Here is a 16,699-nt window from a genome sequence, read left to right on the forward strand (position 1 = left end):
CAGAAAAACAAGACTCAGGAACAAGACTATCCTTAAGGAGAAATCTACTGTCTTAAAAGAATAAAAGATAAAACAGCTAATTAATACCCATGGATAAAGCATCCTGTAGATGAAGAACACAGAAAGTCTCCTGAAACTGCAATTCGGATTAACATTTGAAAAGACCTTCAATACCTAGGAGGCCCATATAAAGTAAACAGTGTCCATAGCCTGAAAATATTTTCAAATTACTTTGAAAATTCCTTTCTTTATTCTTCAGGCAAATCTAACATATAATGGGCTGGTAGATACTGTCAGAATTTGCTTTGCTTGTGTCCATTGGAGGCCATCATTTATTATGCCGAAAAGTAAAGGATTGCAATGCCTGAGGTTTACCTTAAGTTGCTGAGATTTCTCCAATTAAATCACTCACTGACAGAAGCAATTTTATTTGCTTTGTTTTTAATTCTGTCAGAAGGTAGAAAGATAACAAGGCACTGTCTGCAGCAACATAAATCATGTGGAAAGCCATCAATCAGAAATCCAAGGCAAAAAAAAAAGGACACAAAACAATGGACTTACCTATGAAGGTAAAAAACAAAAACCATTCTTCATTAGTAACGCTTCTTCACAATAACTTTCAAATTTTGCACCATTTTAGGACCTTCTTCAGAGTAAGACAAGGATTGCATAAATGGAAGACATTCCTGCCTACATGAAACTGTGATACAAAATATTCTTCAGAATGTTAATTTATAAGCTGCTTATTTCGACTTGAAACAACAAAACAAAATAAAAATTCAGAGCTACTTCTGCCACTTCTCTAACAGCAAGAACAAGCACAGGCACATTTGTGTGTTTATTTTGTCTCTTTTTAATCCGATTGCATTTTTGTATTAAAAAACATAGAAAACAGATACTGATCTATGATATATGCTTATCTGCTGTTACAGTAAGAGATAAGAGAAAAGCAGTACATGATTAAACATGTAACAAGTGTTGTGTCTTAATGAAGCAACCTACTGAATATTCAGTGGAATTCACTAAGATAGAGACTGAAATATGGGACTTTGCCAATAACTGCATATAAAAAAAGGAGAGGGAAAAAAAAAAAGACAAAAACCCCCACAACCCAAACACAAAAGCTAGGAAGCTACCAAAGCAGAGAACAAAAGTATTATTATAACATCATTGCTACTGGGCTGAGCTACCCTGGGGCTAAAAAATGCTTCATGCAGATTAGCTGTACTTATGAAATGTAGTCAGTGTAAGCAAATAAAAGGATGCAAGATTAAATTTTAGATGGCTTGTTAATATATCCATGCATACATTAATATGTCCTCTACATAACCCCAATTAATTTTGTAACTGCAAGAGAAAACTTCAGGCTTCTGTTCCTGACACATAACAAAGCATCAGCCTCGCACGCTCCTCCATGGCTCCTCAGAGGCTCTAAAATGCGGCATCCTTGCTCCGGAAGAACGGCCTGCGCTATGGCACAGCCTCAGCTGTTTGTTACACCTGAACAACACAAATGAAAACAAATTCAGCCTTATCTTGTTCTCTTCCCTGTCTGAACTTCACCTCAAACATTGGGTTCTTCCACAGTAATAGAAATTAAGAATGTTCAGCAGCTCTGGAAAAATAAATGGGGTTTCTTATTGCAGTTAGATGATCCTCCCCAGAAGAGGAGGGGCATAAATACAGCCCCAGGGACTATATTTATGCAGGAGTATCAGGCACAGAAATGCTGAAAGCTGCAGCAACCAGCTTTTCCACTGTAAATCAGGTTCCCTGGTAGCTAGAAGTATTCACAATCGCATGAGCAGAGGACTTTCCTGCAATTGCTCATTTAAAATAACTACACAGGCCTGTTGAGTATATTTTCTAATGTTATTTTGCAGCTCCATGCAGCAACATCTTGAGTTAATCTACAGCTTGTGCGATCCACTGCAACATCATGAGAGTCTTGGAGTTTGCTATTTTCACAGCACCCATGACCAGTTGTGTTGGTTTTGTTTAGCGAGGGGGGCTACGGTGGCAGCTTCTGCAAGAAGCTGATAGAAGTTTCCCCTTTGTTCAGTGGACTCAGCTGGGCCTAGGGTGGACCCGCTGCTGGCCAGGGCCCAGCCAATTGGTGACAGATAATGCCTTTGTGATAATGTATTTAAGAAGGGGGGGGGGGGAAGGAAAAATATGTGAAGAAATAGAAGCAAGGGGTAGAGAGGGGGAGGTGCGAGCCTTGTGGGCCTTGCAGGCCTCACCCTCTGGCCTCCCGCTGGGTGGCTGACTGGGCCCAACTCGGCCCAGCCTGGCTGCAAGAAGTGGAGAGGAGATGAGATGTGAAGAGAACCTGAGAGGCGTCTGCCTGAGCTGGTTGTGAAGAATTTCTTGTGAAAGGAACGGCTGCAGACACCAAGGGCAGTGAAGAAGGAGGGGGAGCAGTAATGCAGCTCCTGGCAGAGATTCCCCTGCAGCCCGTGGTGCAGCCCATGGTGAAGCAGGCTGTGCCCCTGCAGCCCATGGAGGTCCACAGAGGAGCAGAGATCCACCTGCAGCCCATGGAGGACCCCACGTCGGGGCAGACGGATGCCTGAAGGAGGCTGTGGCCTGTGGAGGGCGCACGCTGGGGCAGTCATTCCTGAGGGACTGCACCCTGTGGAAAAACGACCCATGCTGGAGCAGTTCATGAAGGACTGTAGCCCACGGGAGGGACCCCATGCTGGAGCAGAGGAGGAATGTGAGGAGTTCTTCCCCCGAGGAGGAAGGAGCGACATAAAGCAACAAGTGATGAACTGACCGTAACTCTCATTCCCTCTTCCCCTCCTGTGCTTTTCAGAGGGCAAAGGAGGTTGGAGATAATTGAAAGGAAAGTTAAGCCCAGGAGGAGGGAGAGGTGGGGGGAGGTTACTTGTTATCTTTCTCATTATCCTGCTTTGGTTTTACTACTAATAATAAACAAATAGTTTTCCCCAAGTCAAGTCTGTTTTTGCCTGTAATGGTAACTTCAATGATCTCTCCCTGTCCTTATCTCAAACCTTGAGTCTTTTTTATTATGTTATTTCTCCTCCATTCCCTCAGAGGATGGGGGAAGTGAGTGAGAGACTCCGTAGCTTCGTCCCAAGTGGGGCTAAACTACAACACCCGTGCATGACTTACTATTTTATACAGAATTCAGTAGTAAAAGAATTGTCCCAAAACTTTTTGAAATGCGAAATGGAACTGTTGCATCTGAAAAAAAAAAAAGATTGATATAGAATGTTTTGACTTTATTTATCCAAATTGTCTTTAGAACTCCATTTTTATTGAAGTCAATGATAATTCATGAAATAAATAGCTCTTACCTAATCTACATTTTTAATCACAAAAAAAATATTACCCTTTATGACAGTTTCCAGGATTCTCAGGCTAAGACATTTTTCACACGTTAATTAATCATCCAGGCTCATCAGCAGAGCCTCTTTCGCCATCTTTGTTAATTTATCAGATCAGAGAAGCACGGCAGCCACTGTAGTGAGGTCTGACTCATGCTTGGACAACAAAGGATTCAGAGCCTGTTTCATTAAGGACAGAAAAGTAGGCTGCCAGATTTTAGGAGCCTTCCCAGGAATGACCTTCCTGCACCCAGGTGGATAAAAAGAAGAATGACAGGAGTGCAAAGGGCACTTTGCACACTCACTAGAAAATAGGAGTTTGGAAAGCCAGAAATCTGGCTTGGAGAAGAAACAAAACATCTTTTCCTCACAGAGAATCTCAAGTAATGGGTAAGATAGGGGCTTTTGCCATCATCAAGAAAAAAGAACAAATGGAACCAATGTGCTGTGGTGATGGGAGAAGCAAATATCCTTCTGAAAAGCAATTTGCACAAACATCAATTCATGTGTAACCTTAACTTTGGAGACTGCCAAGCAAATGGAATATCCATTTGCTCCATGTGGAGATGGGTTTTCCCTCTCTCCACTGGAAAGTCATCCTGTCAGTCCTGACTTTCTGTAAGCTGTCGGCAACCCTGCTGAGCTGCAGAACACCCTGGGATAGAAAGAAAAGGAAGAATATCCAGAGTAGCTCCTTCCCTTCTAGAAAGTCAGACCATCAAAGAGGAAGCAACCAGAGAGGTTTCTGAACTTCCTTGTTTAAAAATAGCTTAGGCTAAGATAATAACAGTAATATACTTGGCTACTTGTTTTTGCACAAATGCCATTGATGCTTACACTCAAACCTTGCACTAAATTAGGAAATAGAGATAGTTGGAATAGCCTGACATTTAAAATGCTCAGGCAACCAAGATGATGCAAGATCCTCGCACGGATTTTTACTTCAAGCTTATCTACAGGAAGTGGAACATAATTAAAATAAAAAGAAATCTAACATCACAACAATACTAATAAGGTTCATTTAAAAGCCAGAGTTATCATTCATTTAATGAACACTGATTAGCTCTATTCCTAGGAAAAAGAGAGAGGCGCATGAAATTTAGAGACAGAACTAGCAGGTCTGAATTTCAGGTATGGTTGTGTTGCATTCAGATTTCCTAACACACAAGGGATTCAGAAGACACCTAATTTCTGACAAGGCGATTTTACTGAATTAGCACTTTCTAAGCCATGTAAGAAAAACCTCCGTAGCACGTCCCTGAAGCTTTAGAGTCGCAGATCAAAGGATTCTGAGCTTACTGCACCATCTAGTGTCAAATACCGGAAAGTGCAAGAAAATTATTTTAAACTTATCTTTTCATTACATTAAGTACTTTTTCCTTTAATAGATTAATAAAACACATTTTCGTCACCTCCATAAGTTGCGAAGGCCATTTATCACCTTACTATGACAACTATCTCTTTTGCAAAACTTCTCAAACGTTAACATTTTCCCAAATCTTAATACAGCTGCGTAACTGAAAACTTCCTTTGCAACTTCAGTATTTGGCATTCAAAGTTGCTGAAGTTGTTGTAAATTTTATCTTCTCCATACTATTAAGTAGATCAACCTTTAATAGAAGTTTGCAGCTTTCTAAAATTAAGCATTTTCCCAAGCTGAGTTGAGTGTACAGGAAATGCTACAGAACAGTAGAAAAGCAAAAATGTCACAGTGAAAAGAGAATCTCATTTTCAGCACAACTGTTCTTGCTCATTATTATATTCTGAAAGAAAGTAATCTGGCTAGTGCACACTAGATTTTAGGTACTTGAAAGATACAAAGACATGCGTAACATGAAAATCTATTCACATTCCTAAACAGTATTTATAATGATTAGCACCTGAGAGTCTCAAAGAGATTTTCAGAATGTCTGAGGACCAGATTTCTGAATATTCAGCACACAAAAATTGTGTAAGGTCATTAAAGAAAACTCTTTTTATATTTTGGTATCTAAAAAAATCTTCTGAAGTAACCAATAATGACGAGCTCCACTAGGATATTTCTGAATCACATCAAAACACATGATCTGGAATACGAAATTACAGCCAAGTTCTTCAACAATTTGTACACAGCAACTTGATATCAAATTTAAGATGCATCTGTTCTATGAAACATGGACCATATTTGGCACTTTGGATCACACCGGTTGAAAAAGATGGGCTGAGTCCTTTCATCCTGAGAGTTAGAAAGTCTTCCAAGAATCTCTGGAATGTTTTACTCAGAGATGTACACAGGGGATTAGACAGGCCCATGGTTTCTCTGCCTGAACTTCAATCATCCACACAACTTGTAACTGTAATGATGCAAGTCTGTGCTCAACCTGTCAAGATGGTTCATGGACGCAAACGGAGATGTTCAGTGGAAACCTGGGAGCACAAGCAGGGTGATGGTATGTAGCAGGCTACCTGTATAGACAAGGTATGTCTATACATGTCATCTATGGCTTCCAGAGATGGCTGTGGGTGCTGGTCAGCTATAGAGGCTGGAACCAGCCACCCTGAAGGGTAGTTTTCTGATTGCATGATCTTTGCAAATTTCTTTCCAAATAAACAGAAATGTATAGAAACAAGCGACTCTTTCCTCTGCCAAACTCAAGTCACTTAGGAAGATTGATGTGATTAAGATGGACGTGTGGCTTGGCCTTGGGACAACACTTTTGTTCCAAACTCAAAGTTAACTAGATTATTTTTACACTCAAACATTTTTCTTTTATGATACTACTTCAAATATAAAAATATTGGGCAATTCATCCTGTCATCACAGCATTTTGCAGCCACTAAACACAAAAGACTGCCTCAAAAATTCTTTGAGAGGTCCACCCTGGTGCTGCAGACCCCACAGTGAAATTCAGGCAGTGAAACGCAAAGCCAGGCAGTGACTTAACCCCACTGCTCACACAACGTGTTTGCCGGATGGTTGGGTGGGTGGTCAGACAGACAGTCCCAGTGACACATAGGAGGTGACGTGATCCCTCTCTTGGTACAAGCAAACTTGTGACATTTGTTTACACTTTTTCTCTGTGCACCAAATACTCTGACCTGTATTCAGAAAACTGGGGCAGAACGAGGCAACCTTTCCAGTGCAAACAGCTCTCGGTGGAGTTTCCTGACAGCTTTATTCCACTGCAATTGCCAGTGTCTCCTCATTCCTAAGACCAGAGTTAACAGGCTGGTTTTGGACCCCAGTATTCGTTACATATCCGCAGAGCAGGATTCCAGCAGTTCCACATCTCACAAAAAGCAACAAAATATTTAAATCACAAGCACATTTAGTCAGCAAATCTTTAAGAAAACCAGTATTTTACGTTTCCCCAGGAAGGCATGCTATGGATTGAACGTCCGTATGCCTCAGATTTAGCCATTAATAAGTGCAGTCATGTTTACACAATGCTACTGAGAAGAGTGTGGAATACTTAATTATACCAGACTATAGGATGGAAAGTCTATAATTCAAGAAAACAACCAGTTCCGATTGGATTTTGGAGAGTCTGGAATACTATTCTCAACTATGTGGAAATCACCTTGACAAAAACCTTCTGAAGAGGGATTTCAGTTAATTCGTAGAAACAAAAATGAATCCAACAAATGTATTTCAGATAGGAAAGGTACCACAGTGTCATAAGCTCTATCAGAAGGTTTACTCCAGCCTCTTAAGCTAATTCTCTACTGAAGGTTAAAAGATAGGACACTGACTGCAGGAGAAAGAAAGCAGGAACTTCAAAGCCATCTGAAAAGACAAATTACTAAATTTAGATTAAGTAGCAAGCATGAGACACTATTAAGTGGCAGGCATGAGACACTATTAAGTGGCAGGCATGAGACACTATGAATCTAGAGGAAAGAAGGGAAAGGGACAGAATCAAAGACAGAAATCCTCAGGCTAAGAGGAAAGCTAGAAGAAGACACTGATTTCCAACAGGAAATATTATATAGCTCCTCTCCTCCCATCACTTCAGAAAACAGCAGCAGGAAACTTCCTCCTGTCACAAGAACAAATTAGACTGCGAGCTGTTTTAAGGCAATTGTAGATGTCTAGGTATACTCTTCACCTCACTTCACAATAAGCTTTTTATCATCATTGCTGCTTTATCAGCTTGGATCATGCAGTCTTACTTGAAAATCTCCATCTGTGAAGCAAATTATCTATTTTTGACTTTAATGAATAAGAAGTACCACTGTAATCTTAATACTCAAGGAGCCCTAGAGGAGCCAGGATGCTTCCCTTCCAGGCAAGAAATTGCTTTGTCTGTGATTGTCCCCTGAGGTTACACAGAGACCACACGGAGATAATCCCTTCCAAAATACTAAGTTGATGTCCCACAGCATAAGAAGATACATCACTGTTGATACTGTTGGCTTCTGCAGTAGAAGTTAAGTAAACAACCTGGAAAACTGCTAAAACATGAAAAGACAAATACAAACTACATACTAACTACAAACTACACACAGGAACAACAAGAGCAGAGGACAAAGATTAATTCACATGGCTATTCCACAAAGGCTCAATGAACACCAGCTGCCTTCACATCACTCTTCAATAATAAACATTTCCTTTCACTCTGCTAGGCAAGCGATGACCATTTCACAGGCTTTGAGCACCAGAAGAAACAAAGTCCATCTGCCTTGTTTGCTGCTTAGTTAATTGCCTGAACAAATCCATCACCCAGAACATCACCACCTCTAGTAAAAATATTCTTTTCTTTCCCCTTTCCAGGTCTAGTAGAAAATAAAAATAGGAAAATTGTCATGCTCATCCATGGTTCTTTCATTAGAGAAGCTTTAGGAACATATTCAAACTATTGCAGTCTTCTTAAAGAACAAATGTAATTTTCAGAAATAGATTTCTTTTTGGTTAATATACAGGTTCACCATGAAGATAAACATTGTTTGCCCAGCAAGATATATCAGAGGACACCGACACACATACAGAAAAACCTTCTATATTTTATAAATAGTTGTCTTAGTTAACAGAAATGTCTCTACATCACTCTGAATTGCAACAAACCCACAGAAAACAGCAAGCGCTTGAGTAGTAAGGATCTGAATAGTACCAAATGAGCTCCTTTTTCAGGCATAACTTTGATGTAGCTTTTTGAGGGATGCGAAAACTAGGATTCCATCAGACAGTTACACTTACAGTATTTTTTTTCAAATTCTGAACAAGGACAGTCAGGAAGGGAAGTCTGCCATTCCAAAATCACCGTGATATTGAGGCTGAGAACCTGCATTACTCCTTTCTCAATGTACAGAAAAACAGTCTCATTCACTAGGCATGAGTTTCACTCAAGCAAAAATCTCACTCAAAGCAAAAACTCACACCTCAAGACAATACTCTGCCAACTAAACCGTCAACTGTTATACTACAGCAAGCCTTGAGAACCCATCACAGGACAATGAATCTGCCATGATACCTTTCAAAAAGCAGCTTTTCTATTTGAATGACAAAATAAGTTTCCCAGGCATTTCATGCTACGTATTTTCTTGTATTTGGGCGCCCAAGCCACAGTGAATATCGATCCTACCTTCAAAGGAGAAATGTGCGACTGTAAGACATATCCATGGACATTCTCTATTTGAGACAAGTTCTTCTCTGACACGTGAACAAGCTCTGGGCCTCTCACTTCATGGGTTAAACGAGGCAAAGTATGATCATGTGGAGCGTCCTCATCTTGATAACGATATTTCTAGAGAAAAAAAAAATAACGAGGAAGAACAAATAAGCTTTGAGCAGGCAATGAACATGTATTAATGTAAATATGAGATAATAGATAAAGTATCAGACATTAGACAATATAACCCTCCAGTTTCCTAATCTGTTCTGGAGAGAATATCTCTTTCCTTTTTAACATTTCACCAACAAGAGAAAAAGTAGTATACCACACTGAAAGACAAAACTTTCGCCATCTGAGATGCCTTACTGGCAAAGGTTGAAAACGGAAAAAAAAAAAAAAGACATGTTGATCAGCTGAGCTGTAGCACCAGCTCACATTTCACGTCCCCACGTTAATAACTGCACTTCTATAGCCTTTCTCCAGAAAATATTTGTGCCATTTTCCACTTAGCACCGTGCACTGATGCTGGAGAGCACACATACACTTCCACAGAGCCAGTCAAGTTTTCCCCTTACCCCGAGCACTAATTAGGGTGTGAGGTGTTATAACGCCCTGCTTCACGCAACGTAAGAAGCAGCAGTAGGAAGTCAGCAGCTTGTCCAAGATCCAAAACAAAGCTTGTAATAACAACAAGGAATATAACCATAAAATTACATTAAATGACCAGATCTGTCCTTTAGCTAGAATCCTTTTTTGAAAAGGTGCCATCCACTTGGCTGGTGGGCCCAGTTGTGTCTTATGATAGGGCCACTGGAGTCAGATGGATCCATCTGGAGCTGTCTGGAACCGGCTGTGTTCGGCACGGGGCAGCTCCAGCCTCTTTTCACAGAGATGCCTGCAGACCCCACTGCCAAAGCTTTGCTTTTTACATGTGACACACATACACATTGGTGTTTTCAGGGAAAAAAACTACTGAACTGGTCTCGTTTGGGACAGGAATTCACATGGCATAAGGCAGTGGTGGGGGTGTTGAGGGGTTACAGAAGGAGAGCAGGAGGAGAGCAGAGAGGTGGTGGATGCCCCATCCCTGGAAACGTTCAAGGCCATGTTGGATGAGGCTCTGAGCAACCTGATCTAGTCGGGGATGTCCCTGCTTCTTGCAGGGGGGTTGGACTAGATGACCCTTGAAGGTCCCTTCCAACCCAAACCATTCTATGATTCTATAATTCTATGAATCTGAAGGGGAGTTCATTGGTCTTTCATGATGAGGTTCAGATAGTGCCATTGTAAATGTGGTTTTCAATTGACAAGTGTATGCTAAAATATTGGAATGAGCAAAATAGAAGACTAAAACTTGAAAGGCCATAGAAGTAAAATAAGAAGTCTTAAGTTCAGGTACACTCAGCAGGACTCTGCAAAGCAGACCTCTCTCTGCTCCTGTGTTTCACTTTGACCACTCCGCTCTGGAGTGTTACTTCGTTTACTCGTCCCTCCAAAGGAAATAGTCCCAGTTTATTCCTGCCTTCACTGTCATATATGGAAATGTTTCAGCAGTTGACAATTATTTTCAGAATAAGTATGTGACATGATTTGTTCTCTTCTTCTTTTCTGGGGTATGCCTGCAACCCTTCACATATTCACTTTTCAGATAACGTAATTAATGAATCCATAAAATGACTGGCACCAGATGAGTATTATTTGGGCAAGAAGCCATCAGTCTAATAGATGGTACTCCAACCAATGTCACATTAAAGGCTTGGCACACAGATCACTAAGCCCCAAGCAATCAATTATTTTTTGAATCCAGTGAGTACTCTTTCAAAAAAGACAACTACTCAGAGACACCCTCTTTAAAGTGAGTCATTTGCTAAAACGTGATTAGGAGAAATAACTGCAGAATACCAGAATCATCCTGTCTCCCCAGGAAATGGTAAAAATGAAAATGTCCAGTCACAGCTTTCCAAAGAGACAAGACAGCAGTGGCAGAAGCCATAACGAACTTTGGCCAGATCATTCATGCAGCTTTACAGCGCAAGAAGCAGTGGAAGGTGGCATTAAAGAGAGAACATCTCTATGTCCATCAGTAAGTCCTTTCCCCATCACCGCACCGCAGTATAGCTGTTGTATAAATGAGAGTCAAGGCTCAGAGGAAAGTGGCTCACCCTCAGCCCTGCGCTCCCAAAAAGCAAAACAGTTCTCTGCATCTCCAGTGGTAGATTTTCCCATAAAAATCTATGTTTTATAAATAAAATTGATCATTTTATCAGATAACCGTGCATTTCCATGACAAATTTAACAATACCCATGCTTATGTGCCAAAACCAGAAGAGATTTCCACTCTTCCATTTGCCTTTATCTCCCTCCCACCCCAAGCCCAGTCTTCTTGCTCTTCACAAAGTACGAGCCTAGAGCATTTCTGGGTCAATCCTGTTAACGTATTTGCCTCGTATTCTCAGCACCAAACTCATTGGCTTACATACATCTTTCCTCCCACAGCATCTCTTCACTGAAATGCTTTCAGCTGTGAACCAAAACAGCTTGACACAGCAAAAAGCCAGTGGTAAGGCTGAAAATACCAAACCAGAATTGAGTCTCTCCTGCAGAAATGCCTCATTTGTCTCCATCACTCTTGCCTGATAAGGTCCTGCAAAAATGTCTGTGAAATTACCCCATTCCCTAGAACCAGAGCTTTCTTTAAGGGTTAATTCAAATTTCTGGAGGGAAAAGCATAATTGCACGGAAATGCTACTCTTCATTTGACAAAAGAACAGGTGGATGTCTTATGATAATTAAATTACAAATCAGTGCCTGCTGCTGACAGGGTATTGTACGCTGCCAACTAGCATCAGATATTTAAAATCCTCTGTAATTACCTATAATGGGGGAGTGGAGTGTGCTGCTGTGAATTTTTAATATGAACGTGCCTTTTTATAAGAGATCATTCTCTCTACACTGTGAGATTATTACAGCATCACTGCTCTTTGCATCGTCTTCTCTAAAGGAGCATGTCTAAAGCTATGTTTGCCAAAGATTTGTCAGCTAAACAGGACTGAAGTTATGAATCCAGCATAAAGTAATGGACAAAACCCATAAATTTGAACAAAGTCAGCTCTGAAGCAAAAAACAAAAAAACCAAAAAAAACCAAACCCAAAAAAAAGGTTAAAAAAATTCGGAAGTTACAATACAAGTTACAATAGGGCATGGAAATATGGATGTTCTTACAACCTGCCTTTGACAGATTGTCAGTGAATTAAGATAGCTGGGAATTTGTAATTTGATTTTGGGCCAAAGAGAACTGGTTTTTAAAAAAAAATCAGCAGCATTTTTTGCAGCTACCATCTATCTGCTTTGCAGAAAATGCAAACAGAACATTTAGTTTTGGATCAGCTCAAATTAACCATATGTCCTAAGCTGCTGAATGTGGTCCTGCTGGAGCTGCCATTCAAAAGCACATGTCCCTGTTCTCTGCATGGCTTTTTGGCTAGACCACACTCTAATGCATCACACACTATTTCGGCTTGCAAAAGGAGGGCTGCAAAAGGAGGGAGCAAAGAGTTTCAAGTCTCGAATGCTATTCCTGTTTTACAGTCCTCCTCAGGAAGGGTCAGACTTCTGCACCTTAGAAGCTGTGAATCTTCATACAACCCTATATCTTAGAGACCACAGGGAAAGGAATTTCTGCAGAAAATTTCCCACATGACACAATGACCTGTTAGGATCCAGTTGTCCCATTGCAATCTGGGGATAGACAAGGTATGCAATGGGGTCCCAACACCTCCTGCTCCTTATTTCTTCCTCACTTGCTTTTTCCCTCCATCCAGGATTTGAACTACTTTGCAGCTTTCATGCAGATTACCCCACTGCTAGTCATCTGCTGCAACCTTGACGTGGGAGCTACCTTCGAACGCGTCAAGAGTCACCTGCCTTCTGCATGATATTAGGTCCAGAATTCAATACACTGGATTTGTTCATAGTTTTAGCCACAGGCAAAAACTAAAATCATAATGGACTTGGTCCATTTAGACAAAAATTTAATCTGCAAAGTCCATTAAAAACCTGTTAGTGCCATCTTGTATTACTTTTGTGCTCAGTCTTTTCAGTGGTCTTCAATGTGTTGAATTTTACTGGCACTGCTCTCCAAAGGCAGCAAATTTCAATGTCATACAGATGAGTATCTTGAGAAAACAAACTTTACAATTTGCACACACAAGTCCTTGGGCATTCATCCAATCATGAGTAGAAATAATGTTACTCATCCAACTGATTGCAAATGAGCAACACAGCTTGAATTCTGAATATTTGCAATCAATCTATAGAGTAAAAAGAGAAAAAAAATACTCTTCTCATTATATAAAATGGTAGAAATCACAATCTGCTTGCCAAGACTGTGGAAGTCAATTAAGAAGCTTAAATCATTGAATAATTACACTTATTGTGAATGACTTGCTCTTTTGCTTATCAAGTAGATTTCTAACAAGCTTGTCACTATATCACAGCAATACCTTCCATCCAAGAAGCCCGAAGAGCTTTACAAGTGGTAGTCAAGTCTGATAACATCCTGTTGAAAAACAGTATTTGCATCATCTAAAGGTGGGTAAAATTAGGGACAGAATTACAACAACTTGCTCAAGGTCACAAAGAGAATCAATTAATTAAGCAGTGATAGAAATTAGGAGATTTTTACAGGCTACTTTCTAAGCCCAAGATCCAGTGCAACTACACTGACTTTAATAGTAATAATAATAGTTATTATTGTTGAAAAATAAGGTTGTAGATTAGTTACTGACATTGAAATGGATTTTATATTTGTTTTAGTTTTTGGGTGGGTTTTTTTTTTCCCACAAAACTTCTAGGAGACACTAGGCTTTCTAAGGTCAGGAATTAGATTTTTCTCTGTGTCAATGTAATAGCTAGCAGTGCTTTGTGTAATTTATATTGTGTTATCTCTGAGAAACACATAATGATTTTTAGAGAAGAGGTTTCCTGTAAGAACCAAATTATTTCGCAAAAGGAACACTATCAGCACTGAATACTGAGAACTTGCATAACTTTTCCATTCAGTACAACAAGATGTTATTATTTTTCAAGAGGGAAAAAAAAGCAAATATATTTTTTTTTCTCTCAATTTACTGAAATAAGCAGGTATTTGCCCATTGTAGGGAATATATGTTCAGTTTAAAAAAAAAAAAGCAAGTAAAATGTAGTGGAACAAATATGTTTTACAGTATTGTCCTCATCTGCTTTTTGAAACTCTAAATAATTTTATTTTTCCTGACGAAGAAGCGAAATGGACATTAGCCAAGGTACCTCTTTGTGTCAGTTGGACGTAGTTGCACCTTTCGCTCACAAGATGGCATAATAACCATCGAGTTGAAGCATATTCTCACATTCAACTATGAAGTGTTGCAGGAAAAAAATAAGTAGCTATGCAATGCCATAAAACTTCAAACGATTTTCACTTTGAACTGACCTGGTACAACGCTATCAAAAAAAAAGAAGGCAATCTTTTATAGTAAGTATATATAAACAGGTAACAATCATACACAGAGCTGGCAGCTGGAGAAAAGTGTAACAGTTCATGTAAGCATCAAAAGTTACGAGCAAGTAGGAACTTACTGGGTTTTGCAGGCTTTAGCATGAACAAAAACACTATGTATTGACATGATCGAGACCAGCCCAGAATGCTGCATTCCTCAAGGAATTCTAAATCCTAATTAAAACCGCCTGCATGCAAATCTGTACCGTGAGGTATTCAGCTCCATATGCTGCATCGCATTTTGGACCTGTTAGCAGCATCGGTTTAGTCCTCTGGAGGTTGCTACTTGCTATCCAATAGATTTAAAATAGATTTTCAACTTGAAGTACTAGTGTAAAAAAAGACACTCTAAGAGGACAGCTTTGCTAGTATTAAATGGTGAATGTGGCTGCAGACTATAAAAATCAGTAACTTCAAAAAGAAAAAAAAAAAGTCCAGCTAATACTGATTGTTTATCTAAGTGGAGCAAAGGAAAGATGTGGGTGAAACCATACAATTTATCAGCATCAGGCTGTAGCCACCTCTCCATCCCTCTCTCCTGCAATAACTTAATTAGCATACTCCTTTTTATAGTTTTTAATTCTTCCCCTCAAAATATTTTATTTTTGATATGTCCATGTTCCCACAGCCACTGTAGAAGTCTTCATGCCTCATTAGCTCACTCTTTTGTGCTTCCTTTCCCCCTGCAGCTCCCCAAGCATCCCTAGAAGTACCATGTCCCCATTCCCATGCCCTGATCTCCCAGCGTGGAAGCACTGAGCCTCACAAATTCTCCTTTTCCATTCCTTGCTTGACCTGAAGAGCAGCTTCTGGCACGGGACGGCTGTGCTGGGGTTACTACTGAGCATTTGAAGAGACAGAGCTGGCAAATACCATCAGTCGCCATGTCTCAGTTTCGCTGCCAATAAGCCTGCGGTGGGAATGTAGCATGGCAAAACAAACACCCTGGGTTTATATCAGAAGATTACAAAATAATCACGTAATGTAATAAATAAATAATACATTATTATTGCCTGAAACAAATGATACAGAGAAACAAACAAAAATCACAGAACAAATGGCTTATCTCTCATGTTTTCTGTACCAAAAATAAAGATTTCAATTTAGTCCAGTTTTCCTCAGCACATGACACAGCAGGCCATTTGTGTTTTGCAGCTGGAACCCTCTCCCCAGTCTTCACAGTTGGGTGCCTTACTTCACTGAATTTATACAAAACATAGGACTCCTCTTTGTAATGCACACTGCTGGTGACTTCTTCACAGTTATCTAACTATAAAAAATAAAAAATTTAAGTGATTTACATCGCTTCATTTTGCATGTATCTACCTACTGATTTAAAGCTTTAACTGTATATTTTCATTGTATTATTTCCCAATGCCCTTCTAAGCAGCAGTCAATAGGACAGCACCTACTGAGTTACTCCAGAGGACAACCAAGACTATCTCTGTTTCTTAGCCCTCATGGGTCTTGAGTAGATGTAGTTGTGGTGGGCTTTTTGGCCTCTCAAGTCTGCCTGGCTTCATAGGTCAATTTTGGGGCACTGCCTGGCTATGTTAGCTCTCGTTGGTCACTGTGGAGAGCCCGCAGATTGAATGGGTGCTCTGCTAATTCCAGTGTTAATTATACTTCCCGGAATGGTCCCAACGAAGGGGTCTCTAGGGAGGGATGGCCTCTGGCCAGTCTTTAGTACTGTAGCCCTTCCCACGATGTGCATGAGTTCATCTTATGCCCAAGTATCTCATGCAGCGTCTAGCTATAGTTTTTCCTGAGGCAGTGCTAGGCATGGGTGGTTCTCCACCTCCTGCATCTGTCTTGCCCGTGCAGACCTAGTCCTCCATCCTGCTCCTTTCCTTGTACCAAGCAGCCACCAGTCAAGGTTAGTGGTTTTTTTACAGGTTTGCCTGAAACCTAAATTATGCACTTATGGAGCTCCCAGCCTCACAAATAGGTGCATCAGCTCTAATGGAGGAGGCAACACAGGAGTAGGAATGAAAAGTCAAGGAGGAGCAAAGTAATTCCTTGAGACAGCATTACTGATAAAATAAAAAAAAAAGATGCAGGAAAATATTACCCTCAGTCCTCTCCTCCCTTAGATACATACATAATCCAATATTGGGAGCTTTACATGTCAATGCTAAAATAAGCCACGAGATCTATAATGTGTAATGGGAAATTCAAGGAAAGGTAACTTGAGATTTCTCTAGGAAAGAGAGGGAAT

General features: G+C 40.2%; 1 protein-coding gene across 7 annotated transcripts in view; it reads right to left on the minus strand.

The window, feature by feature from the left end:
• DLG2 (discs large MAGUK scaffold protein 2) overlaps positions 1 to 16,699 on the minus strand; it is a 1,053,001-nt gene that overhangs the window by 569,220 nt on the left and 467,082 nt on the right. For all 7 annotated transcript variants that reach the window (XM_086739684.1, XM_086739682.1, XM_086739677.1 and 4 more), the window contains one exon: positions 8,915 to 9,076. In XM_086739684.1, coding sequence (XP_086595810.1) covers positions 8,915 to 9,076 — 162 coding nt within the window. The remainder of the gene's footprint in view (positions 1 to 8,914; positions 9,077 to 16,699) is intronic.

Source organism: Chlamydotis macqueenii, chromosome 1 (genome assembly GCF_036417535.1).
Source record: "Chlamydotis macqueenii isolate bChlMac1 chromosome 1, bChlMac1.mat, whole genome shotgun sequence".
Lineage (NCBI taxonomy): Eukaryota > Metazoa > Chordata > Aves > Otidiformes > Otididae > Chlamydotis > Chlamydotis macqueenii.